The following is a 26,945-nucleotide window of genomic DNA, read 5'->3' on the forward strand; positions in this document are numbered from 1 at the left end:
GGGGGCAATGGGGGCAAGGGAGGCAATGGGGGCAAGGGGGGCAAGGGGGGCATTGGGGGGCATTGGGGGCAATGGGGGGCAAGGGGGGCAATGGGGGGCAAGGGGGGCATTGGGGGGCAAGGGGGGCATTGGGGGCAATGGGGGGCAATGGGGGGCAATGGGGCAATGGGGGGCATTGGGGGCAATGGGGGCAAGGGGGGCAATGGGGGGCAATGGGGGCAATGGGGGGCAATGGGGCAATGGGGGGTAATGGGGGGCAATGGGGGCAATGGGGGCAATGGGGGGCAATGGGGGTAATGGGGGCAATGGGGGGGCAATGGGGGGCATTGGGGGCAATGGGGAGCAATGGGGGGAATGGGGGCAATGGGGGGAATGGGGGCAATGGGGGGCATTGGGGGCAATGGGGAGCAATGTGGGAATGAGGTCAAAGGCATCAATGGGGGTCAATGGGAATCAATGGAGTCAATGGGGATCAATGGGTGTCAATGGGTATGAATGGGGATCAATGGAGTCAATGGGGATCAATGGAATCAATGGGGATCAATGGAGTCAATGGGGATCAATGGAATCAATGGGGATCAATGGAACCAATGGGGATCAATGGAGCCAATGGGGATCAATGGAGCCAATGGGGATCAATGGAATCAATGGGGATCAATGGAATCAATGGGGATCAATGGAGCCAATAGGGATCAATGGAATCAATAGGGATCAATGGAGTCAATAGGAATCAATGGAGTCAATAGGGATCAATGGATCCAATAGGGATCAATGGAATCACTGGGGATCAATGGAATCACTGGGGATCAATGGGCACCAATGGGGGCTCAAATCCCGCCCCTTCTCGCGATACTCCCCCGCCCTAACCCCGCCCCCTTCCGGCGCAGACCCCCCTGCACGTCGCCATCTTGGCCTCGCAGCCGGCCCTGGTGCGCCTGCTGGTGGCGCACGGCGCATGCGCGATGGCGCGGGACCGGCGCGGCCGCACGGGGGCGCACTTGGCCTGCGCGGGAGCCGGCGCCGGGGTCCTGCGGGAGCTGCTGCGGGGGGGGCCGGACCTGCACGTGACCGACTACGAGGGTGAGGGGGTCACGTGGTCGGGGGGGGGGGGCAATGGGGGGAGCCCCACAATGTAGACCCCCCATAGACCCCTTTGTTGTGACACCCCCTTTGTGACCCCCATGTTGGTACCTCCCATTGCCCCCATTGCCCCCCATTGCCCCCATTACCCCATTGCCCCCATTGTCCCCATTGCCCCCATTGCCCCCATTGCCCCCATTACCCCATTGCCCCCATTGTCCCCATTGCCCCCATTGCCCCCCATTGCCCCCAGGTCTCACCCCCCTGCACCTCGCTGTGCATTCTGGGTGCCGGGAGAGCGTGGAGCTGCTGCTGGAGCATGGGGCCGACGTGGACGCAGTGGTGAGGGGGGGTCTATGGGGCTCTATGGGGTCTCTATGGGGCTTTATGGGTCTCTATGGGGTCTCTATGGGTCTCTATGGGGTCTCTATGGGGTCTCTATGGGTCTCTATGGGGTCTCTATGGGGTCCCTATGGGTCTCTATGGGGTCTCTATGGGGCTCTATGGGGTCTCTATGGGGTCTCTATGGGGTCTCTATGGGGTCTCTATGGGGTCCCTATGGGTCTCTATGGGGTCTCTATGGGGTCTCTATGGGGTCCCTATGGGTCTCTATGGGGTCTCTGTGGGGTCTCTATGGGTCTCTATGGGGTCTCTATGGGGCTCTATGGGGTCCCCTGACCCCCGGCTCCCCCCCCAGGACATCAAGAGTGGTCGCTCCCCACTGCAGCACGCGGTGGAGAGCAACAGCCTCGAGATGGTGGAGCTGCTCATTAGGGTAAGGGGGGGCAATGGGGGGCAATGGGGGAATGGGGGTAATGGGGGCAATGGGAGGAATGAGGGGCAATGGGGGGAATGGGGGCAATGGGGGGCAATGGGGGTAATGGGGGGCAATGGGGAGCAATGGGGGCAATGGGGGGGCAATGGGGGAATGGGGGCAATGGGGGGCAATGGGGGCAATGGGGGGCAATGGGGGTAATGGGGGGCAATGGGGAGCAATGGGGGCAATGGGGGGGCAATGGGGGCAATGGAGGCAAGGGGGGGGAATGGGAGCGTTTGGGGTCCCCATTACTCTCCTATTACCCTGATTTCCCTTTATAGACCCCCATTCCCCCCCATAGACCCCTCTTTACCCCCCATTACTCCACTATTACCCCCCATAGCCCCCCATTGACTCCCATAGAACCCCATTCACCCCCATTCACCCCCATTGCCCCCATTCCCCCCCATTCCCCCCATAGACCCCCATTCACCCCCATTCACCCCCATTCCCCCCCATTCACCCCCATTCCCCCCCATTCACCCCCATTCCCCCCCATTTCCCCCCCATTCCCCCCCCCCCCCCAACCAATCACGTGCCCGCAGCGCGGCGCTGACGTCAACGCGCAGTCCTACGCGGGCTGCACGGCGCTGCACGCGGCGGCGGCGCGCGGCCACCAGGGGGCGCTGCGGCTCCTCCTGCGCAGCGGCGCCGACTGCGGCGTCCGCAACCACCACAACGAGCGCCCCCTGGCGGTCGCCAGCGACCGGGAGGTGAAGGGGGGGGGCAATGGGGGTGAATGGGGGTGAATGGGGGGTAATGGGGGTGAATGGGGGTCTATGGGGGGAATGGGGGTCTATGGGGGGTAATGGGGGTGAATGGGGGTGAATGGGGGTGAATGGGGGTGAATGGGGGTCTATGGGGGTGAATGGGTGGTAATGGGGGTGAATGGGGGTGAATGGGGGTCTATGGGGGGAATGGGGGTGAATGGGGGGTAATGGGGGTGAATGGGGGTGAATGGGGGTCTATGGGGGGAATGGGGGGGAATGGGGGTGAATGGGGGTGAATGGGGGTCTATGGGGGGAAGGGGGGTGAATGGGGGGTAATGGGGGTGAATGGGGGTCTATGGGGGTGAATGGGTGGTAATGGGGGTGAATGGGGGTGAATGGGGGTCTATGGGGGGAATGGGGGTGAATGGGTGGTAATGGGGGGAATGGGGGTGAATGGGGGGTAATGGGGGTGAATGGGGGTCTATGGGGGGAATGGGTGGTAATGGGGGTGAATGGGGGTGAATGGGGGTCTATGGGGGGCTATGGGCGTGAATGGGGGGCTATGGGGGGGTAATGGGGGTCTATGGGGGGATAATGGGGGTCTATGGGGGGGTAATGGGGGTCTTTGGGTGGGTAATGCGGGTCTTTGGGGGGGTAATGGGGGGCTATGGGGGGCTATGGGGGGGTAATGGGGGTCTATGGGGGGTAATGGGGAATGGGGGTGAATGGGGGTCTTTGGGGGGGTAATGGGGGTCTATGGGGGGTAATGGGGAATGGGGGTGAATGGGGATCTATGGGGGGGTAATGGGGGTCTATGGGGGGGTAATGGGGGTCTATGGGGGGTAATGGGGAATGGGGGTGAATGGGGATCTATGGGGGGGTAATGGGGGTCTATGGGGGGGTAATGGGGGTCTATGGGGGGTAATGGGGGGTAATGGGGGTCTATGGGAGGTAATGGGGGGTAATGGGGATCTATGGGGGGGTAATGGGGGGTAATGGGGGTCTATGGGGGGGTAATGGGGGGCTATGAGGGGTAATGGGGGGTAATGGGGGTCTATGGGAGGTAATGGGGGGTAATGGGGATCTATGGGGGGGTAATGGGGGGTAATGGGGGTCTATGGGGGGGTAATGGGGGGCTATGAGGGGTAATGGGGGGTAATGGGGATCTATGGGGGGGTAATGGGGATCTATGGGAGGTAATGGGGGGTAATGGGGATCTATGGGGAGGTAATGGGGATCTATGGGGGGGTAATGGGGGTGAATGGGGGTCTATGGGGGGGTAATGGGGGGCTATGAGGGGTAATGGGGGTCTATGGGGGATGGGGCCGCTGCTCAGGCCCCGCCCCCTTCTCAGGTCATTGACATCCTCCGTGGGAAATCCTCGCGCCCGGCCCCGCCCCCCGCCCGGGCAGCCAATGGTGAGCGAGCGCCGGGGTCACGTGGTCACGGCGGGGGCGGGGGGGGGGGGGAGTGAGGGGCGTGGCTTCATGGCCCCTCCCTCTTTCCACTCCCCCAGGCCGCTCCTCCCGCAGCCCCGCCCGCCCCCCTCCCGCAGCCAATCAGAGCGCGGCGTCCTCCGGGCTGGCCAATGAGGTGCGGGGCGCCCGCACGGACCAATCGGGGGAGGCAAAGGGACGGGGAAGCCCCGCCCCCGAGCCCCAGCGAGACACGTGACCGCCCCCCCCCCTCCCCCCACCATCCACCAGCATTAAACCGGGTTTTTGGGGTGAATTCGAGTGGTTTTGGGTCAAAACGGGTCCTGGGAGAGCCCCTCCGTCCTCCAGGGGGCGCCCCCTATGGCCTGTGGGTCCTCCAGGCCGCTGGGGGCGCCCCTCAGTCCTCCAATGCTCACACTCTATGGTCTGTGCGTCCTCCAGAGGTCCCCGCTCTATGGTTCTAGGTCCTCCAGGCCATTGGAGGCGCCCCTCAGTCCTCCAATGCTCACACTCTATGGTCTGTGGGTCCTCCAGAGGTCCCTGCTCTATGGTTTTAGGTCCTCCAGGCCATTGGAGGCGCCCCTCAGTCCTCCAATGTTCCCACTCTATGGTTTTAATGGTCCTCCAAGCCCCCACGAGCGCCCCTCAGTCCTCCAGCACTTCAACTCTATGGCTCCAATGGTCCTCCAGGCCTCTGGAGGCGCCCCTCAGTCCTCCAATCGTAGAGCTCTATGGTTCCACTGCTCCCAATCTAAGGCCGCGGGTCCTCTATGACGCCACGGCTGCCCCTCACTCCTCCAGCCGCTCAACTCTATGCTCCCAATGCTCCTCCAATGGGCCCGCTCCATGCCTCAAGGTCCTCCAGGCCTCCGGGGGCGCCCCTCCCTCCTCCACTGCTGCAACTCTATGGTCCCAATGCCCTTCCCCATGGAAGGAGCCCCCCCTCCCCCATTGCCCAATTCCACCACTTCCTGCCCCAAAAGCAGAAGCTGCCCCTCCCCCCCCCCCCCCCCCATCGTGGCCGGTGGGGGCGGGGCTTGACCGGATGCCCCCCCCCCCCCCCCCTTTTCCCGCTATAAAAGCGGATTCCGACGGGAGCGGCTCCAAAGGGAAGAGCATGGGGGGGGGATGGGCACTGCTGGGGCTGCTGCTGCTGGCGCCAGGTAACCCCTCCCCCACCCCCAGCCCCTCCCCCACCCCCAGCCCCTCCCCCACCCCAGGGAGGACCCAGAACCCCCCCCCCCAAAAGGGACCGAATGGGGGGTGGGGGAGGGGTTTGGGGTCCATGGGGCAGGCCCCATGGTCTCTATGGGTTCTCATCACTTCCGTGGTCCCCCTCCCCCACCCCCATTGGGTCCCCTTGGGGGGGAGGGGGGGGGGTTCTGGGTCCCCCCTGGGGTGGGGGAGGGGCTGAGGAAAGGCAGGAAGTGGGGGGTGAATCATGGGGGGGGGGGCAGAGACTTCCCATGAGTCATTGCGGGAGATGGGGGGAAGGGAGGCCTGAGTGTATGGGGCTCTATGGGGTCTCTATGGGTCTCTATGGGGTCTCTATGGGTCCCTATGGCTCTCTATGGGGTCTCTATGGGTCTCTATGGGTCCCTATGGGGTCTCTATGAGGCTCTATGGGTCCCTATGGGGTCTCTATGGGGTCTCTATGGGTCTCTAGGGGTCTCTAGGGGTCTCTAGGGGTCTCTATGGGGTCTCTATGGGGCTCTATGGGGTCTCTATGGGGCTCTATGAGTCTCTATGGGTCTCTATGGGTCCCTATGGGGTCTCTATGGGTCCCTATGGGGTCTCTATGGGGTCTCTATGGGTCTCTATGGGTCTCTATTGGTCTCTATGGGTCTCTATGGGTCCCTATGGGTCTCTATGGGTCTCTATGGGTCTCTATGGGTCTCTATTGGTCTCTATGGGTCCCTATTGGTCTCTATTGGTCTCTATGGGTCTCTATTGGTCTCTATTGGTCTCTATGGGTCTCTATGGGTCTCTATGGGTCTCTATGGGGTCTCTATGGGTCTCTATTGGTCTCTATGGGTCCCTATTGGTCTCTATGGGTCTCTATTGGTCTCTATGGGTCCCTATGGGTCTCTATTGGTCTCTATTGGTCTCTATGGGTCTCTATGGGTCTCTATGGGTCTCTATTGGTCTCTATGGGTCCCTATTGGTCTCTATGGGTCCAGGCCCCCACCTCTCCCTGCGCTGCCCCCTCTGTGACCCCGGCGGCTGCCGGGACGTTTCCTGCCCCTCCCCCAACGCCGTCTGCCGCCGGACGACCCTGACCACGTGGCGAGGTCGGTCTGTGACGTCACGGGGGGGGGGTGGCTCCGCTTCGGTGACGTCACGGTGACACGTGTTCTCGGGGGGCGGGGCCAGGCGGGCGCGAGCTGCGGCGGGAGGAGGGGGGCTGTGACGTCAGCGGCCCCCCCGATGTCGTCATCACCTTCCGCTCCCACGGCGAGGTCGTGACCCTGCGCGAGGAGCGGCGCCCCGCCCCCCCCGCCCCAACGCCGGGGTCACGTGAGTGGGGGGGGACGGGTCTCTATGGGGTCTCTATGGGGTCTCTATGGGGTCTCTATGGGGTCTCTCTGGGTCTCTATGGGGTCTCTATGGGGCTCTATGGGTCTCTATGGGGTCTCTATGGGGTCTCTCTGGGTCTCTATGGGGTCTCTATGGGGCTCTATGGGTCTCTATGGGGTCTCTCTGGGTCCCTATGGGGTCTCTATGGGGTCTCTATGGGTCTCTCTGGGTCTCTATGAGGTCTCTATGGGGCTCTATGGGGTCTCTATGGGTCTCTATGGGGTCTCTATGGGGTCTCTATGGGGTCTCTATGGGTCTCTATGGGGTCTCCATGGGGCTCTATGGGTCTCTATGGGGTCTCTATGGGTCTCTCTCTATGGGGTCTCTATGGGTCTCTATGGGGTCTCTGTGGGTCTCTATGGGGTCTCTATGGGGTCTCTATGGGGCTCTATGGGGTCTCTATGAGGTCTCTATGGGTCTCTATGGGTCTCTATGGGTCCCTATGGGTCTCTATGGGGTCTCTATGGGTCTCTATGGGTCCCTATGGGTCTCTATGGGGTCTCTATGAGGTCTCTATGGGGTCTCTATGGGTCCCTATGGGGTCTCTATGGGGTCTCTATGGGGTCTCTATGGGTCCCTATGGGTCCCTATGGGGTCTCTATGGGGTCTCTATGGGTCCCTATGGGTCCCTATGGGGGGGGCTGCACTTTCGGGCTCCCTTTGCCCCCTTTCGGTTCTGTTCCCCCCCCCCCCCAAAGCCCGTCCCTAACCCCCCCCCCCCCCCTTCCCCTTCCAGCGGTGCCGGGGCGCCCCCTGCTGTGCGCCACCTGCGACGCCTCCGACGGCTCCTGCGAGCGCCCCCTGCTGGCGCTGCGCTGCCCCCGCGCCGGGGACGCCTGCGTCGAGCTCAGTGCGCAGGGGGGGGGGGCGTGGTCAAAAGGGGGGCGGAGCCAAACGGGGCGTGGCTAAAGGGGGCGGAGCCAATGGGGGTGGGGGGGGAGGGGTTAAACGGACGGGGTGACCCCACGTGACCCCGTGTTTTCCTCCCCCCCCCCCCCCGCCCCCCCTCTCTCCTTTCCGGCCACGTGACCCGCAGAGGGGGCGGGGCTGCTCCGCGGGTGCGGCGGCGCGGGCGCGTGCCGGGAGCCGCTGGCGCTGGAGACCGGAGGCGGCCGCCAGGTGGCGCTAAAGTGCTGCGGGAGCGACGGCTGCGAGCCCGGTGGGCGCGGGGGGGCGCTCGGCGAGACTCCATGGTTCCCGTGGGGCTCTATGGGGTCTATGGGGCTCTATGGGGCTCTATGGGGCTCTATGGGGTCTATGGGGTCTATGGGGCTCTATGGGGTCTCTATGGGGCTCTATGGGGTCTATGGGGCTCTATGGGGTCTCTATGGGGTCTCTATGGGGTCTCTATGGGGTCTCTATGGGGTCTATGGGGGCTCTATGGGGTCTCTATGGGGTCTATGGGGCTCTATGGGGTCTCTATGGGGCTCTATGGGGTCTATGGGGCTCTATGGGGTCTCTATGGGGTCTCTATGGGGTCTCTATGGGGTCTCTATGGGGTCTCTATGGGGTCTATGGGGGCTCTATGGGGTCTCTATGGGGTCTATGGGGCTCTATGGGGTCTCTATGGGGTCTCTATGGGGTCTCTATGGGTCTCTATGGGGCTCTATGGGGTCTCTATGGGGTCTCTATGGGGTCTCTATGGGGTCTCTATGGGGCTCTATGGGGTCTCTATGGGGCTCTATGGGGCTCTATGGGGTCTCTATGGGGCTCTATGGGGTCTCTATGGGGTCTCTATGGGGTCTCTATGGGGTCTCTATGGGGCTCTATGGGGTCTCTATGGGTCTCTATGGGGTCTCTATGGGGTCTCTATGGGGGCTCTATGGGGGCTCTATGGGGGCTCTATGGGTCTCTATGGGGTCTCTATTGGGCTCTATGGGTCTCTATGGGGTCTCTATGGGTCTCTATGGGGTCTCTATGGGGTCTCTATGGGGGCTCTATGGGGGCTCTATGGGGTCTCTATGGGGTCTCTATGGGGTCTCTATGGGGTCTCTATGGGCTCTATGGGGGCTCTATGGGGGCTCTATGGGGGCTCTATGGGGTCTCTATGGGGTCTCTATGGGGTCTCTATGGGTCTCTATGGGGTCTCTATGGGGGCTCTATGGGGGCTCTATGGGGGCTCTATGGGGTCTCTATGGGTCTCTATGGGGTCTCTATGGGGTCTCTATGGGGTCTCTGTGGGTCCCTATGGGGTCCCTGTGGGTCCAATCCGGTCTCTCCTGGTTCAGAGCCGGACCCGCCCCCATCGGGGCTGCGCTGTTGGGGCTGCGATGGCCCCGAGCCCCACGGCTGCGACCCCCAAGTGCTGACGTGTGGGGGGGGCCGGACCCAGTGCGCCACGGCCTGGACCTATGGTGGGTGCATGGGTCCCTATGGGGCTCTATGAGGTCTCTATGGGGTCTCTATGGGGCTCTATGGGTCCCTATGGGGCTCTATGAGGTCTCTATGGGGGCTCTATGGGGTCTCTATGGGGTCTCTATGGGGCTCTATGGGGTCTCTATGGGGCTCTATGGGGTCTTTATGGGGCTCTATGGGGTCTCTATGGGGGTCTCTCTCTATGGGGTCTCTATGGGTCTCTATGGGTCTCTCTCTATGGGGTCTCTATGGGTCTCTATGGGGTCTCTATGGGTCTCTCTCTATGGGGTCTCTATGGGTCTCTATGGGTCTCTATGGGTCTCTATGGCGTCTCTATGGGTCTCTCTCTATGAGGTCTCTATGGGTCTCTATGGGTCTCTATGGGTCCCTATGGGGTCTCTATGGGTCCCTATGGGTCTCTATGGGCCTCTATGGATCTCTATGGGGTCTCTATGGGTCTCTATGGGGTCTCCATGGGGCTCTATGGGTCTCTATGGGGTCTCTATGGGTCTCTCTCTATGGGGTCTCTATGGGTCCCTATGGGTCTCTATGGGTCCCTATGGGTCCCTATGGGTCCCTATGGGTCCCTATGGGGTCTCCTGGGTCCTCCAGGCCCCTCGGGGGAGCCGTGGTTGGTCCTGGGCTGCGCGAGCCCCTCCTGGTGCCGGCGCCCCCTGGGCCTTGGGGGGCTGCGGGGGGGGGCCCTGCCCCAGTGCTGCGGGCGGCCCCTTTGCAACAGCGCCCCCTGGCGGCCCCCGCCTTCCTCCGCCCCCCCCCTCCTGCCCCACAGCGGCCTCGTTGTGGGGCTGCTGCTCCTGGCCCCACATCTGTGACTCTATGGGGCTGGGCTATGGGGCTGGGTTATGGGGCAGGGTTATGGGGCTGGGTTATGGGGCTGGGCTATGGGGCAGGGCTATGGGGCTGGGTTATGGGGCAGGGCTATGGGGCAGAGCTATGGGGCTGGGTTATGGGGCTGGGTTATGGGGCAGGGCTATGGGGCAGAGCTATGGGGCAGGGTTATGGGGCTGGGTTATGGGGCTGGGTTATGGGGCAGGGTTATGGGGCAGGGCTATGGGGCAGGGCTATGGGGCTGGGTTATGGGGCAGGGCTATGGGGCAGAGCTATGGGGCTGGGTTATGGGGCAGGGCTATGGGGCAGGGCTATGGGGCAGGGTTATGGGGCAGGGCTATGGGGCTGGGTTATGGGGCAGGGCTATGGGGCAGAGCTATGGGGCTGGGTTATGGGGCTGGGTTATGGGGCTGGGCTATGGGGCAGGGTTATGGGGCAGGGCTATGGGGCAGGGCTGTAGGGCTGGGCTATGGGGCTGGGCTATGGGGCTGGGCTATGGGGCAGGGTTATGCGGCAGGGCTATGGGGCAGGGCTGTAGGTCTGGGCTATGGGGCTGGGCTATGGGGCTGGAATCCCCCCCCCATGCATGACCCAATAAAGGCCTTTTCCCATTGCGCTATGGGGCAGTGACGTCACTTGGGGGGCGACTCCCTATGGGTCTCTATGGCTCCCTATAGATCCCTATGGAGCCCCCTCCGTCCGCCATTTTGTCCCCATTTCCATGGCAACGCCCCCCCCCCTTTCCCCCGCCACAAAATGGCGGCGCCCACCTCGCCCGCTCCGTCCCGCTCGCCCTTGGCCGCCTCCATGGCAGCGCCGTCCGCCAATGAGAAGCGACGAGAGGCGGGGCTCCGCTTGCGTCCAGCCAATCAGAGCGCGGCTCGGCGGCAGCGGGGCGGGCCTTCCGCTGCGCGCCGGAAAGGCGGGAGGAGGAACCAATGGGAGCGCGCCTCCGGAACGAGGCAGCCAATAGGCGCGAGGGGCGGGGCTTTACCTCAGCGGCGTGAGCCAGGGGCCGGAGGACGGCAGCAGCGCCCTGCGGGCTCCCTTCGCGCCCCATAAGTGTGGGGCTGCCCCATAGATCCCGCCCCATGGGCTCCGTTTTAGCCGCCGGCTCCCCCCCGCCGCCGCTGTTACCGGTAGCACCGGGGCCGCCGCCGGGCTATGGCGGGGCCGTGAGCGGGGCCCTGCCCCATGGCGCTGCCCCACGGAGCCCCACGGAGCCCGCCCCGGAGCCGCTGCCCAACCCCGGGGCCTTCGAGGAGTGCCACCGGCGCTGCAAGGGTGAGCGGGGCCCGGGGGGCCCCAGAGAGCCCCATAGAGCCCCATTGCCGCTTCCTGCCCCATAGAGCGCCATTGGGGTCCCCATTGCCCCATAGAGCCCCATAGAACCCCTTTGTGTCGCTATGGGGCAGCCCCATAGAGCCCCATTGCCGCTTCCTGCCCCATAGAGCGCCATTGGGGTCCCCATTGCCCCATAGAGCCCCATAGAACCCCTTTGTGTCGCTATGGGGCAGCCCCATAGAGCCCCATTGCCGCTTCCTGCCCCATAGAGCGCCATTGGGGTCCCCATTGCCCCATAGAGCCCCATAGAACCCCTTTGTGTCGCTATGGGGCAGCCCCATAGAGCCCCATTGCTGCTTCCTGCCCCATAGAGCGCCATTGGGGTCCCCATTGCCCCATAGAGCCCCATAGAACCCCTTTGTGTCGCTATGGGGCAGCCCCATAGAGCCCCATTGCTGCTTCCTGCCCCATAGAGCGCCATTGGGGTCCCCATTGCCCCATAGAACCCCTTTGTGTCGCTATGGGGCAGCCCCATAGAGCCCCATTGCCGCTTCCTGCCCCATAGAGCGCCATTGGGGTCCCCATTGCCCCATAGAGCCCCATAGAACCCCTTTGTGTCGCTATGGGGCAGCCCCATAGAGCCCCATTGCTGCTTCCTGCCCCATAGAGCGCCATTGGGGTCCCCATTGCCCCATAGAACCCCTTTGTGTCGCTATGGGGCAGCCCCATAGAGCCCCATTGCCGCTTCCTGCCCCATAGAGCGCCATTGGGGTCCCCATTGCCCCATAGAGCCCCATAGAACCCCTTTGTGTCACTATGGGGCAGCCCCATAGAGCCCCATTGCTGCTTCCTGCCCCATAGAGCGCCATTGGGGTCCCCATTGCCCCATAGAACCCCTTTGTGTCGCTATGGGGCAGCCCCATAGAGCCCCATTGCCGCTTCCTGCCCCATAGAGCGCCATTGGGGTCCCCATTGCCCCATAGAGCCCCATAGAACCCCTTTGTGTCGCTATGGGGCAGCCCCATAGAGCCCCATTGCTGCTTCCTGCCCCATAGAGCGCCATTGGGGTCCCCATTGCCCCATAGAACCCCTTTGTGTCGCTATGGGGCAGCCCCATAGAGCCCCATTGCCGCTTCCTGCCCCATAGAGCGCCATTGGGGTCCCCATTGCCCCATAGAGCCCCATAGAACCCCTTTGTGTCGCTATGGGGCAGCCCCATAGAGCCCCATTGCCGCTTCCTGCCCCATAGAGCGCCATTGGGGTCCCCATTGCCCCATAGAGCCCCATAGAACCCCTTTGTGTCGCTATGGGGCAGCCCCATAGAGCCCCATTGCTGCTTCCTGCCCCATAGAGCGCCATTGGGTTCCCCATTGCCCCATAGAGCCCCATAGAACCCCTTTGTGTCACTATGGGGCAGCCCCATAGAGCCCCATTGCTGCTTCCTGCCCCATAGAGCGCCATTGGGGTCCCCATTGCCCCATAGAGCCCCATAGAACCCCTTTGTGTCGCTGTGGGGCAGCCCCACAGATCCCCCTTGTCTCTCTCTGCCCCATAGATCCCCATTGCCCCCCAGGCATCGCTATGGGGCAGCCCCACAGATCCCCCTTGTCTCTCTCTGCCCCATAGATCTGTTCCCGGTGCAGATGGAGGGCGTCAAACTGACCGTGAACAAGGGGCTGAGCAACCACTTCCAGGTCACTTGGGGGGCAGGGGGGGAGCTATGGGGCAGGGGGTCTATGGGGGTCTATGGGGCTAGGGGGTCTATGGGGCTAGGGGGTCTATGGGGGTCTGTGGGGCTAGGGGGTCTATGGGGGTCTATGGGGCTAGGGGGTCTATGGGGGTCTGTGGGGCTAGGGGGTCTATGGGGGTCTATGGGGCTAGGGGGTCTATGGGGCTAGGGGGTCTATGGGGGTCTGTGGGGCTAGGGGGTCTATGGGGGTCTATGGGGCTAGGGGGTCTATGGGGGTCTGTGGGGCTAGGGGGTCTATGGGGGTCTATGGGGCTAGGGGGTCTATGGGGCTAGGGGGTCTATGGGGGTCTATGGGGCAGGGGGTCTATGGGGGTCTATGGGGCTAGGGGGTCTATGGGGGTCTATGGGGCTAGGGGGTCTATGGGGGTCTATGGGGCAGGGGGTCTATGGGGGTCTATGGGGCTAGGGGGTCTATGGGGGTCTATGGGGCTAGGGGGTCTATGGGGGTCTATGGGGCTAGGGGGTCTATGGGGCTAGGGGGTCTATGGGGGTCTATGGGGCAGGGGGTCTATGGGGGTCTATGGGGCTAGGGGGTCTATGGGGGTCTATGGGGCTAGGGGGTCTATGGGGGTCTATGGGGCAGGGGGTCTATGGGGGTCTATGGGGCTAGGGGGTCTATGGGGGTCTATGGGGCTAGGGGGTCTATGGGGGTCTATGAGGCTAGGGGGTCTATGGGGGTCTATGGGGCTAGGGGGTCTATGGGGGTCTATGGGGCTAGGGGGTCTATGGGGGTCTATGGGGCTAGGGGGTCTATGGGGGTCTATGGGGCTAGGGGGTCTAAGGGGCTCTGTGGGGTGGGGGTGGATCTATGGGGCTCTATGGGATCTATGGGGCTGGGGGGTCTATGGGGCTCTATAGAATCTGAGGGGTCTATGAGACTGGGGGTGTCTATGGGGCTTTATAGGATGTATGGGGCAGGGGGGGTTCTATGGGGCTGGGGTCTCTATGGGGTCTCTATGGGTCCCTATGGGTCTCTATGGGTCTCTATGGGGTCCCTATGGGTCCCTATGGGTCTCTATGGGTCTCTATGGGGCTGCCCCCCAAGTGACCCCCGCTGTCCCCAGGTGAACCACACGGTGGCGCTGAGCACCCTGGGGGACTCCAGTTACCACTTCGGTGCCACCTACGTGGGCACCAAGCAGCTGAGCCCCACTGAGGTGAGGCCGCTATGGGGCTGCCCTATAGAGCTCCACCATGGGTCTCTATGGGGTCTCTATGGGGTCTCTATGGGGTCTCTATGGGTCCCTATGGGTCTCTATGGGGTCGCTATGGGTCTCTATGGGGTCTCTATTGGGTCTCTATGGGTCCCTATGGGGTCTCTATTGGGTCTCTATGGGTCTCTATGGGGTCTCTATAGGTCCCTATGGGGTCTCTGTGGGGTCTCTGTGGGGTCTCTATGGGGCTCTCTCTATGGGGCTCTCTCTATGGGGCTCTCTCTATGGGGTCTCTATGGGTCTCTATGGGTCTCTATGGGGTCTCTATGGGTCTCTATGGGGTCTCTATGGGTCTCTATGGGGCTCTCTCTATGGCTCCCTATGGGTCCCTCCCTATGGGGCTCTCTCTATGGGTCCCTCCCTATGGGGCTCTCTCTATGGGGCTCTCTCTATGGGGCTCTCTCCATGGGGCTCTCTCTATGGGTCCCTCCCTATGGGGCTCTCCCTATGGGGCTCTCCCTATGGGGCTCTCCCTATGGGGCTCTCTCTATGGGGCTCTCCCTATGGGGCCCTCCCTATGGGGCTCTCTCTATGGGTCCCTCCCTATGGGTCCCTCCCTATGGGGCTCTCTCCATGGGGCTCTCTCCATGGGGCTCTCTCCATGGGGCTCTCTCTATGGGGCTCTCTCCATGGGGCTCTCTCTATGGGGCTCTCTCCATGGGGCTCTCTCTATGGGGCTCTCTCTATGGGGCTCTCTCCATGGGGCTCTCTCTATGGGGCTCTCTCCATGGGGCTCTCCCTATGGGGCTCTCCCTATGGGGCTCTCTCCATGGGGCTCTCCCCATGGGGCTCTCCCTATGGGGCTCTCCCTATGGGGCTCTCCCTATGGGGCTCTCCCTATGGGGCTCTCTCCATGGGGCTCTCTCCATGGGGCTCTCCCTATGGGGCTCTCTCTATGGGGCTCTCTCCATGGGGCTCTCTCCATGGGGCTCTCCCTATGGGGCTCTCCCTATGGGGCTCTCCCTATGGGGCTCTCTCCATGGGGCTCTCTCCATGGGGCTCTCCCTATGGGGCTCTCCCTATGGGGCTCTCCCTATGGGGCTCTCCCTATGGGGCTCTCCCTATGGGGCTCTCCCTATGGGGCTCTCTCTATGGGTCCCTCCCTATGGGGCTCTCCCTATGGGTCCCTCCCTATGGGGCTCTCTCCATGGGGCTCTCTCCATGGGGCTCTCCCTATGGGGCTCTCTCTATGGGTCCCTCCCTATGGGGCTCTCCCTATGGGGCTCTCCCTATGGGGCTCTCTCCATGGGGCTCTCCCTATGGGGCTCTCTCTATGGGTCCCTCCCTATGGGGCTCTCTCTATGGGTCCCTCCCTATGGGGCTCTCTCCATGGGGCTCTCTCCATGGGGCTCTCACTATGGGGCTCTCCCTATGGGGCTCTCTCTATGGGGCTCTCCCTATGGGGCTCTCTCTATGGGTCCCTCCCTATGGGGCTCTCTCCATGGGGCTCTCTCCATGGGGCTCTCTCCATGGGGCTCTCCCTATGGGTCCCTGCTCGCAGGCGTTCCCGGTGCTGGTGGGGGCCATGGACAACAGCGGCAGCCTCAGTGCCCAGGTCGTTCACCAGCTCTCGCAGCGCCTGCGCTCCAAGGTGGCCCTGCAGGTACCGGGATCCTGGGGGATGAGGGGAGAGCGGGGATGAGGGGAGAGCGGGGGATGAGGGGAGAGCGGGGATGAGGGGAGAGCGGGGATGAGGGGAGAGCGGGGATGAGGGGAGAGCGGGGGATGAGGGGAGAGCGGGGGATGGGGGGAGAGCGGGGATGAGGGGAGAGCGGGGATGAGGGGAGAGCGGGGATGAGGGGAGAGCGGGGATGAGGGGAGAGCGGGGATGAGGGGAGAGCGGGGATGGGGGGAGAGCGGGGATGAGGGGAGAGCGGGGATGAGGGAGAGCGGGGATGAGGGGAGAGCGGGGATGAGGGGAGAGCGGGGATGAGGGGAGAGCGGGGATGAGGGGAGAGCGGGGATGGGGGAGAGCGGGGATGGGGGGAGAGCGGGGATGAGGGGAGAGCGGGGATGAGGGGAGAGCGGGGATGAGGGGAGAGCGGGGATGAGGGGAGAGCGGGGATGAGGGGAGAGCGGGGATGAGGGGAGAGCGGGGATGAGGGAGAGCGGGGATGAGGGGAGAGCGGGGATGGGGGGAGAGCGGGGATGAGGGAGAGCGGGGATGAGGGGAGAGCGGGGATGAGGGGAGAGCGGGGATGAGGGGAGAGCGGGATGAGGGGAGAGCGGGGATGAGGGGAGAGCGGGGATGGGGGGAGAGCGGGGATGAGGGGAGAGCGGGGATGAGGGGAGAGCGGGGATGGGGGGAGAGCGGGGATCAGGGGAGAGCGGGGATCGGGGGAGAGCGGGGATGGGGGGAGAGCGGGGATCAGGGGATACCGTTGGGATAATGGGCATGGGCCATAGGAGCAATGGGGGAACGCTGGGATAATGGGAGACAGGGAAGGGGGATGGGGAACACCGGGATACAGGGACCCCTGCGGGGCACCCCATGGAGTATAGGGGCACCCCTAGGATACATGGGGCTCCCTATAGCAGCTATGGGGCGCCCCTAGGATACATGGGGCTCCCTATAGCAGCTCTGGGGCACCCCTAGGATACACGGGGCTCCCTATAGCAGCTGTGGGGCACCCCTAGGATACACGGGGCTCCCTATAGCAGCTGTGGGGCACCCCCTAGGATACATGGGGCTCCCCATAGCAGCTGTGGGCACCCCTAGGATACACGGGGCTCCCTATAGCAGCTGTGGGGCGCCCCTAGGATACACGGGGCTCCCTATAGCAGCTGTGGGGCACCCCTAGGATACATGGGGCTCCCTATAGCAACTATGGGGCACCCCTAGGATACATGGGGCTCCCTATAGCAGCTGTGGGGCACCCCTAGGATACACGGGGCTCCCTATAGCAGCTGTGGGGCACCCCTAGAATACATGGGGCTCCTATAGCAGCTGTGGGGCACCCCCTAGGATACACGGGGCTCCCTATAGCAGCTGTGGGGCACCCCTAGGATACATGGGGCTCCCTATAGCAGCTGTGGGGCACCCCTAGGATACACGGGGCTCCCCATAGCAGCTGTGGGGCACCCCCTAGGATACATGGGGCTCCCTATAGCAGCTGTGGGGCACCCCTAGGATACACGGGGCTCCCTATAGCAGCTGTGGGGCACCCCTAGGATACACGGGGCTCCCTATAGCAGCTATGGGGCACCCCTAGGATACATGGGGCTCCCTATAGCAGCTGTGGGGCACCCCTAGGATACACGGGGCTCCCTATAGCAGCTATGGGGCACCCCTAGGATACATGGGGCTCCCTATAGCAGCTATGGGGCACCCCTAGGATACATGGGGCTCCCTATAGCAGCTATGGGGCACCCCTAGGATACATGGGGCTCCCTATAGCAGCTGTGGGGCACCCCCTAGGATACATGGGGCTCCCTATAGCAGCTGTGGGGCACCCCTAGGATACATGGGGCTCCCTATAGCAGCTGTGGGCACCCCCTAGGATACATGGGGCTCCCTATAGCAGCTGTGGGGCACCCCTAGGATACACGGGGCTCCCTATAGCAGCTGTGGGGCACCCCTAGGATACATGGGGCTCCCTATAGCAGCTGTGGGGCACCCCTAGGATACACGGGGCTCCCTATAGCAGCTGTGGGGCACCCCTAGGATACATGGGGCTCCCCATAGCAGCTGTGGGGCACCCCTAGGATACATGGGGCTCCCCATAGCAGCTGTGGGGCACCCCTAGGATACATGGGGCTCCCTATAGCAGCTGTGGGGCGCCCCTAGGATACATGGGGCTCCCCATAGCAGCTGTGGGGCGCCCCTAGGATACATGGGGCTCCCTATAGCAGCTGTGGGCACCCCTAGGATACATGGGGCTCCCTATAGCAGCTGTGGGGCACCCCCTAGGATACACGGGGCTCCCTATAGCAGCTGTGGGGCACCCCCTAGGATACACGGGGCTCCCTATAGCAGCTATGGGGCACCCCTAGGATACATGGGGCTCCCTATAGCAGCTGTGGGGCACCCCCTAGGATACACGGGGCTCCCTATAGCAGCTGTGGGGCACCCCCTAGGATACATGGGGCTCCCTATAGCAGCTGTGAGGCACCCCTAGGATACACGGGGCTCCCTATAGCAGCTGTGGGGCACCCCCTAGGATACACGGGGCTCCCTATAGCAGCTGTGAGGCACCCCTAGGATACACGGGGCTCCCTATAGCAGCTGTGGGGCACCCCCTAGGATACATGGGGCTCCCCATAGCAGCTGTGGGGCACCCCTAGGATACATGGGGCTCCCCATAGCAGCTGTGGGGCACCCCTAGGATACATGGGGCTCCCCATAGCAGCTGTGGGGCGCCCCCCTGACGCCGCGCTCAGACCCAGCAGGCCAAGTTCATCAACTGGCAGGTGGACGGCGAGTACCGGGGCAGCGACTTCACGGCCGCCCTCACCCTGGGCAACCCCGACATCCTGGTGGGCTCCGGTGAGGCCGGGGGGCAGGGCCCCCGCCCCATTGAGCCCCATTGAGCCCCATTGACCCCATTGAGCCCCATTGACCCTATTGAGCCCCATTGAGCCCCATTGATCCTTATTGATCCCATAGAGCCTCATTAATCCCATTGATCCCATTCAGCCCCATTGAGCCCATTAAGCCCATTGAGCCCCATTGAGCCCCATTGAGGCCACTGAGCCCCATTGAGCCCCATTGATCCTTATTGATCCCATAGAGCCTCATTAATCCCATTGATCCCATTCAGCCCCATTGAGCCCATTAAGCCCATTGAGCCCCATTGAGCCCTATTGAGCCCCGTTGGCCCCATTGAGCCCCATTGACCCTATTGAGCCCCATTGAGCCCCATTGAGCCCATTGAGCTCCATTGACCCCATTAAGCCCATTGAGCCCATTGAGTGCATTGATCCCATTGAGCCCCATTGACCCCATTGAGCCCCATTGAGCCCATTGAGCCCCATTGAACCCCGTTGAACCCAGTTGACCCAATCAATCCCCATGGACCGCCACTGATGCCCATTGCCCCCATGACCCCCATTGCCCCCCATTGCCCCCATTGCCCCCATTGCCCCCATTGCCCCCATTCCCCCCATTCCCCCCATTCCCCCCATTCCCCCCATTCCCCCCATTGCCCCCATTCCCCCCATTGTCCCCATTGTCCCCATTGTCCCCATTGCCCCCATTCCCCCCATTGCCCCCATTGCCCCCATTCCCCCCATTGTCCCCCATTCCCCCCCATTGCCCCCATTGCCCCCATGGCCCCCTCTGACCCCCATGGCCCCACAGGGATCCTGGTTGCCCATTACCTGCAGAGCATCACCTCCAGCCTGGCCCTGGGGGGGGAGCTCGTTTACCACCGCCGGCCCGGCGAGGAGGGCACCGTGGTGGCCATGGCCGCCCGCTACACAGGTACCCCCCTGGACCCCCATTGACCCCCATGGACCCCCCCATTGATCCCAATGGACCCCCCCATGGACCCCCTTTGATCCCCATGGACCCCCCCATTGATCCCAATGGACCCCCCCATTGATCCCAATGGACCCCCCCATTGACCCCCTTGGACCCCCCCATTGATCCCAATGGACCCCCCCATGGACCCCCCCATTGACCCCCATGGACCCCCCCATTGATCCCAATGGACCCCCCATGGACCCCCCCATTGATCCCCCCATGGACCCCCTTTGATCCCCATGGACCCCCCCATTGACCCCCATTGATCCCCATGGACCCCCATTGACCCCCATGGACCCCCCCATTGACCCCCTTTGATCCCCATGGACCCCCCCATTGATCCCCATGGACCCCCCCATTGACCCCCATTGATCCCCATTGACCCCCCCCATGGACCCCCATTGATCCCCATGGACACCCCCATTGACCCCCATTGACCCCCATGGACCCCCCCATTGACCCCCATGGACCCCCCCATTGACCCCCATTGATCTCCATGGACCCCCCCATTGATCCCCTTTGATCTCCATTGACCCCCCCATTGATTCCTCCATGGACCCCCCCAATGGAGCCCTCATTTCACCCCCATTGACCCCTATTCATCCCCATCACCCCCCATTGCCCCCCCATTACCCCATTATGGGGGGGCCCCCCCATCACCCAGTGGGGACCCCCATAACCCCCCCTTATGGTGATGGCAGCACCCAACTGGATCGGGACCTTGACCCTGGGCCAAGCGGGTGCTCACGCGACCTATTACCATAGAGCCAATGAGCAGGTGAGGGGGGAATGGGGGGCAACGGGTGCCGATGGGTGTCTGTCAATGGGTGTCAATGGGTGTCAATGGGTGTCAATGGGTGTCAGTGGGTGTCAATGGGTGTCAATGGGTGTCAATGGGTGTCAATGGGTGTCAATGGGTGTCAATGGGTGTCAATGGGTGTCAATGGGTATCAATGGGTGTCAATGGGTGTCAATGGGTGTCAATGGGTGTCTGTCACTGGGTGTCAATGGGTATCAGTGGGTGTCAGTGGGTGTCAATGGGTGTCAATGGGTGTCAATGGGTGTCTGTCACTGGGTGTCAATGGGTATCAGTGGGTGGCAATGGGTGTCTGTCACTGGGTATCAATGGGGGTCAATGGGTATCAATGGGTGTCAATGGGTATCAATGGCTGTCAATGGGGGTCAATGGGTATCAATGGGTATCAGTGGGTGTCAATGGGCGTCAATGGGAATCAATGGGTGTCAATGGGTATCAATGGGTGTCAATGGGTGTCAGTGGGTATCAATGGGTATCAATGGGTGTCAATGGGTATCAATGGGTGTCAATGGGTATCAATGGGTATCAATGGGTGTCAGTGGGTGTCAGTGGGTGTCAATGGGTATCAATGGGTATCGATTGCCAATGGGTATCAATGATTGCCAATGGGTATCAATGGGTATCAATGGGAGTCAGTGGGTATCAGTGGGTGCCAATGGGTGTCAATGGGTGTCAATGGGGCCCAATGGATGTCAATGGGGCCCAATGGGTGTCAATGGGGCCCAATGGGTGTCAATGCCCCCCCCATGTGGGGCTGACCCCTGCCTCTGCCCCACAGCTGCAGGTGGGGGTGGAGTTTGAGGCCAGCACCCGGCTCCAGGACAGCTCCGTGGCCTTCGGCTACCAGCTCGAGCTGCCCAAGGGCAACCTGGTCTTCAAAGGTGGGTGCCGTGGGCTCCTATGGGGTGCTGTGGGCTCCTATGGGGTGCTATGGGGTCCCTATGGGGTGCTATGGGGTCCCTATGGGGTGCTATGGAGGGCTATGCGGCCCTATGGGGTGTTATGGGGTCACCTATGGTGGCCTCATGGTCTGTTTCTGGTCTCTCTATGGGGTCTCTATGGGTCTCTATGGGGTCTCTATGGGGCTCTATGGGTCTCTTTGGGGTCTCTATGGGGTCCCTATGGGGTCTCTATGGGGTCCCTATGGGTCTCTATGGGGTCTCTATGGGGTCTCTATGGGGTCTCTATGGGGTCTCTATGGGGTCCCTATGGGGTCTCTATGGGTCCCTATGGGGTCTCTATGGGGTCTCTATGGGGTCTCTATGGGGTCCCTATGGGGTCTCTATGGGGTCTCTCTGGGTCTCTATGGGGTCTCTATGGGGTCTCTATGGGTCTCTATGGGGTCTCTATGGGTCTCTATGGGTCCCTATGGATTCCCTATGGGGTCTCTATGGATTCTCTATGGGGTCCCTATGGGGTCTCTATGGGGTCCCTATGGGGTCTCTATGGGGTCCCTATGGGGTCTCTATGGGGTCTCTATGGGGTCCCTATGGGGTCCCTATGGGGTCCCTATGGGGTCTCTATGGGGTCTCTATGGGGTCTCTATGGCGTCTCTATTGGGTGTCTATGGATTCTCTATGAGATCTCTATGGATTCTCTATGGGGTCCCTATGGGTCCCTATGGGTCTCTATGAGGTCTCTATGGGTCTCTATGGGGTCTCTATGGGGTCTCTATGGGTCTCTATGGGTCTCTATGTGTCCCTATGGGTCTCTATGGGTCCCTATGGGTCTCTATGGGTCTCTATGGGTCTCTATGGGTCTCTATGGGTCCCTATGGGGTCTCTATGGGTCTCTATGGGTCCCTATGGGTCTCTATGGGGTCTCTATGGGTCCCTATGGGTCTCTATGAGGTCTCTATGGGTCTCTATGGGGTCTGTATGGGGTCTCTGTGGATTCTCTATGGGGTCTCTACGGGTCTCTATGAGGTCTCTATGGTCTCTATGGGGGCTCTATGAGGTCTCTATGAGGTCTCTATGAGGTCTCTATGGGGTCTCTATGGGGTCTCTGTGGGGTCTCTATGGGGTCTCTATGGGGTCTCTATGGGGTCTCTATGGGGTCTCTATGGGGTCTCTGTGGATTCTCTATGGGGTCTCTACGGGTCTCTATGAGGTCTCTATGGATTCTCTATGGGTCTCTATGGGGTCTCTATGAGGTCTCTGTGGATTCTCTATGGGGTCTCTATGGGTCTCTATGGGGTCTCTATGGGTCTCTATGGGGTCTCTATGGGGTCTCTATGGGTCTCTATGGGGTCCCTATGGATTCTCTATGGGGTCCCTATGGTCCCTGTGGGTCCCTATGGGTCCCTATGGGTCCCTATGGGTCCCTATGGATTCTCTATGGGGTCCCTATGGGGTCTCTATGGGTCTCTATGGGGTCTCTATGGGTCTCTATGGGGTCCCTATGGGTCTCTATGGGTCTCTATGGGGTCTCTATGGGGTCTCTATGGGGTCTCTATGGGTCTCTATGGGGTCTCTATGGGTCTCTATGGGGTCCCTATGGGTCCCTATGGATTCTCTATGGGGTCCCTATGGGTCCCTATGGTCCCTATGGGTGGCTGTGGCCCCGCAGGCTCCCTGGACAGCAGCTGGGTGGTGGCGGCCGTGCTGGAGAAGAAGCTGCCCCCGCTGCCGCTGACGCTGGCGCTCGGCGCCGTCCTCAACCACCGCAAGAACAAATTCCACTGCGGCTTCGGGCTCACCATCGGCTGAGGGCCCGGCCCCACCGACCCCATGGACCTCCCATTGACCCCCATGGACCTCCCATTGACCCCCATGGACCTCCCATTGACCCCCATGGACCTCCCATTGACCGCCATTGACCTCCCATTGACCGCCATGGACCTCCCATTGACCCCCATTGACCTGCCATTGACCCCCATGGACCTCCCATTGACCCCCATGGACCTCCCATTGACCCCCATGGACCTCCCATTGACCACCATTGACCTCCCATTGACCGCCATGGACCTGCCATTGACCGCCATGGACCTCCCATTGACCCCCATTGACCTGCCATTGACCGCCATGGACCTCCCATTGACCGCCATGGACCTCCCATGGACCTCCCATTGACCGCCATGGACCTCCCATTGACCGCCATGGACCTCCCATTGACCGCCATGGACCTCCCATTGACCCCCATTGACCTGCCATTGACCACCATTGACCTGCCATTGACCACCATGGGCCTCCCATTGACCCCCATGGACCTCCCATTGACCCCCATTGACCTGCCATTGACCACCATTGACCTGCCATTGACCACCATGGGCCTCCCATTGACCGCCATGGACCTCCCATTGACCCCCATTGACCTGCCATTGACCACCATTGACCTGCCATTGACCACCATGGGCCTCCCATTGACCACCATGGACCTCCCATTGACCGCCATGGACCTCCCATTGACCGCCATGGACCTCCCATTGGCCGCCATGGACCTCCCATTGGCCGCCATGGACCTCCCATTGACCGCCATGGACCTCCCATTGACCGCCATGGGCCTCCCCTTGACCGCCATGGACCTCCCATTGACCACCATGGACCTCCCATTGACCACCATGGACATCCCATTGGCCGCCATGGACCTCCCATTGACCGCCATGGACCTCCCATTGACCGCCATGGACCTCCCATTGACCGCCATGGACCTCCCATTGACCGCCATGGACCTCCCATTGGCCGCCATGGACCTCCCATTGGCCGCCATGGACCTCCCATTGACCGCCATGGACCTCCCATTGACCCCCATGGACCTCCCATTGACCCCCATGGACCTCCCATTGACCCCCATGGACCTCCCATTGACCGCCATGGACCTCCCATGGACCTCCCATTGACCCCCATGGACCTCCCATTGACCGCCACGGACCTCCCATTGACCACCATGGACCTCCCATTGACCGCCACGGACCTCCCATGGACCTCCCATTGACCCCCATGGACCTCCCATTGACCGCCATGGACCTCCCATGGACCTCCCATTGACCCCCATGGACCTCCCATTGACCGCCACGGACCTCCCATTGACCACCATGGACCTCCCATGGACCTCCCATTGACCCCCATTGACCCCCATGGACCTCCCATTGACCGCCACGGACCTCCCATTGACCACCATGGACCTCCCATGGACCTCCCATGGACCTCCCATTGACCCCCATGGACCTCCCATTGACCGCCACGGACCTCCCATTGACCACCATGGACCTCCCATTGACCACCATTGACCACCATTGACCGCCATGGACCTCCCATTGACCGCCACGGACCTCCCATGGACCTCCCATTGACACCCATGGACCTCCCATGGACCGCCATGGACCTCCCATTGACCACCATGGACCTCCCATTGGCCACCATGGACCTCCCATTGGCCACCATGGACCTGCCATTGACCACCATGGACCTCCCATTGACCACCATGGACCTCCCATTGGCCGCCATGGACCTCCCATGGACCTCCCATTGACCGCCATGGACCTCCCATTGGCCACCATGGACCTCCCATTGACCTCCATGGACCTCCCATTGACCACCATGGACCTCCCATTGGCCACCATGGACCTCCCATTGACCGCCATGGACATCCCATTGACCACCATGGACCTCCCATTGACCACCATGGACCTGCCATTGACCGCCATGGACCTCCCATTGGCCACCATGGACCTCCCATTGGCCACCATGGGCCTCCCATTGACCCCCATTGACCACCATGGACCTCCCATTGACCACCATGGACCTCCCATTGGCCACCATGGACCTCCCATTGACCCCCATTGACCACCATGGACCTCCCATTGACCACCATGGACCTCCCATTGACCACCATGGACCTCCCATTGACCGCCATGGACCTCCCATTGACCACCATGGGCCTCCCATTGACCACCATGGACCTCCCATTGACCGCCATGGACCTCCCATTGACCCCCATTGACCACCATGGACCTCCCATTGGCCACCATGGACCACCATGGACCTCCCATTGGCCACCATGGACCTCCCATTGACCACCATGGACCTCCCATTGACCACCATGGACCTCCCATTGACCGCCATGGACCTCCCATTGACCACCATGGGCCTCCCATTGACCACCATGGACCTCCCATTGGCCACCATGGACCTGCCATTGACCGCCATGGACCTCCCATTGACCCCCATTGACCACCATGGACCTCCCATTGACCACCATTGACCATCATGGACCCCCCCATGGACCTCCTATTGACTTCCATTGACCCCCATTGGATGAGGGACCCCCATTGACCCCCATGGGGCCCCCCCACTTTGGGGTCCTCCCCCCTTACTGAGCCCAATAAAGTGAATGGCCTCAATGGGGGGTGCAACCATTCCATGGGGGGGGACACCCCATAGACCCCATTATGGGGGTGCCCCCCCCATAGACCCCATTATGGAGGTTCCCCCCATAGACCCCATTATGGAGGTGCCCCCCCATAGACCCCATTATAGAGGTGCCCCCCATAGACCCCATTATGGAGGTGCCCCCCCATAGACCCCATTATGGAGGTGCCCCCCCCATAGACCCCATTATGGGGGTGCCCCACCATAGACCCCATTATGGAGGTGCCCCCCCCATAGACCCCATTATGGGGGTGCCCCCCATAGACCCCATTATGGAGGTGTCCCCACCCTAGACCCCATTATGGAGGTGCCCCCCATAGACCCCATTATAGGGGTGCCCCCCCCATAGACCCCATTATAGGGGTGCCCCCCCCATAGACCCCATTATAGGGGTGCCCCCCCCATAGACCCCATTATGGGGGTGCCCCCCCCATAGACCCCATTATAGGGGTGCCCCCCCCATAGACCCCATTATGGAGGTGCCCCCCCCATAGACCCCATTATGGGGGTGCCCCCCCATAGACCCCATTATGGAGGTGCCCCCCCCATAGACCCCATTATGGGGGTGCCCCCCCCCTTCCCCTCTTCCCCCCCCCCCCCCGACCTTTGCCCCCCCCGCGGCCACGTTGGGGCCTCCACACCCATAGGGGACGAAGTCCAATGGGGGGGGGTGTTCTGACGTCACAAAGGGGGTGTTCCCCCCTTTAACCCCGCCCCCTCCCTTTACCTTATATGGGGGGGATCCCCCATTGGGGTTAATGGGGGGGAGGGGTTGACCTTTGCCCCCTCCCCTATGGCTCCGCCCCCTCCCCCATAGGGGTTATTTAAGGTCACCCCCCCCCCCTTCCGGAGCGGGATCGGAGCCGGAGGGATCCGGATTGGGTGAGGATGGGAATGGGATATTATGGGATGGAGGGGACGGGGTATTATGGGATGGAGGGGACGGGGTATTATGGGATGGAGGGGATGGGGTATTATGGGATGGAGGGGATGGGGTATTATGGGATGGAGGGGACGGGGTATTATGGGATGGAGGGGACGGGGTATTATGGGATGGAGGGGATGGGGTATTATGGGATGGAGGGGATGGGGTATTATGGGATGGAGGGGACGGGGTATTATGGGATGTAGGGGATGGGGTATTATGGGATGGAGGGGACGGGGTATGGGGTTCTATGGGATGTAGGGGATGGGGGATGGGGTATTATGGGGTATTATGGGGT

General features: G+C 62.0%; 3 protein-coding genes across 3 annotated transcripts; all 3 read left to right on the forward strand.

Moving 5' to 3' along the window:
• Positions 1-770: 770 nt before the first annotated feature.
• BCL3 (BCL3 transcription coactivator) lies at positions 771-4,319 on the forward strand. The gene is made up of 6 exons (XM_080636456.1): positions 771-1,080; positions 1,334-1,422; positions 1,778-1,855; positions 2,443-2,610; positions 3,962-4,025; positions 4,124-4,319. Exons 1-6 carry the CDS (start codon positions 963-965, stop codon positions 4,279-4,281), a joined length of 675 nt encoding a protein of 224 aa, XP_080492582.1. The 5' UTR covers positions 771-962; the 3' UTR covers positions 4,282-4,319.
• Positions 4,320-5,088: 769 nt separating this feature from the next.
• On the forward strand, positions 5,089-9,825 carry LOC308231251 (urokinase plasminogen activator surface receptor-like; the record flags this gene model as incomplete). Its single annotated transcript, XM_080636434.1, has 7 exons — positions 5,089-5,206; positions 6,224-6,334; positions 6,417-6,560; positions 7,357-7,470; positions 7,657-7,779; positions 8,849-8,974; positions 9,588-9,825. 7 exons carry the CDS (start codon positions 5,089-5,091, stop codon positions 9,806-9,808), a joined length of 957 nt encoding a protein of 318 aa, XP_080492560.1. The 3' UTR covers positions 9,809-9,825.
• A 1,034-nt stretch (positions 9,826-10,859) lies between these two features.
• TOMM40 (translocase of outer mitochondrial membrane 40) lies at positions 10,860-23,172 on the forward strand. Its single transcript, XM_080636463.1, has 9 exons — positions 10,860-11,108; positions 12,735-12,802; positions 13,923-14,015; positions 15,574-15,675; positions 18,453-18,558; positions 19,372-19,494; positions 20,238-20,314; positions 21,132-21,234; positions 22,922-23,172. Exons 1-9 carry the CDS (start codon positions 10,916-10,918, stop codon positions 23,059-23,061), a joined length of 1,005 nt encoding a protein of 334 aa, XP_080492589.1. The 5' UTR covers positions 10,860-10,915; the 3' UTR covers positions 23,062-23,172.
• Positions 23,173-26,945: the final 3,773 nt, after the last annotated feature.

This window comes from Psittacula echo, assembly GCF_963264785.1.
Source record: "Psittacula echo genome assembly, chromosome: 33".
NCBI lineage: Eukaryota > Metazoa > Chordata > Aves > Psittaciformes > Psittacidae > Psittacula > Psittacula echo.

What these genes read in the sequence shown, in the direction of transcription:
- BCL3 (XM_080636456.1), top strand. Translation starts at nt 963, where the DNA reads ATGGCGCGGGACCGGCGCGGCCGCACGGGGGCGCACTTGGCCTGCGCG. An exon ending in GGGCCGACGTGGACGCAGTG is followed by an intron (nt 1,423 to 1,777) that starts GTGAGGGGGGGT and finishes CTCCCCCCCCAG; the next exon opens with GACATCAAGAGTGGTCGCTC. An exon ending in CCCCGCCCGGGCAGCCAATG is followed by an intron (nt 4,026 to 4,123) that starts GTGAGCGAGCGC and finishes CCACTCCCCCAG; the next exon opens with GCCGCTCCTCCCGCAGCCCC.
- TOMM40 (XM_080636463.1), top strand. Translation starts at nt 10,916, where the DNA reads ATGGGCTCCGTTTTAGCCGCCGGCTCCCCCCCGCCGCCGCTGTTACCG. An exon ending in CGACATCCTGGTGGGCTCCG is followed by an intron (nt 18,559 to 19,371) that starts GTGAGGCCGGGG and finishes ATGGCCCCACAG; the next exon opens with GGATCCTGGTTGCCCATTAC. An exon ending in ACCATAGAGCCAATGAGCAG is followed by an intron (nt 20,315 to 21,131) that starts GTGAGGGGGGAA and finishes TCTGCCCCACAG; the next exon opens with CTGCAGGTGGGGGTGGAGTT.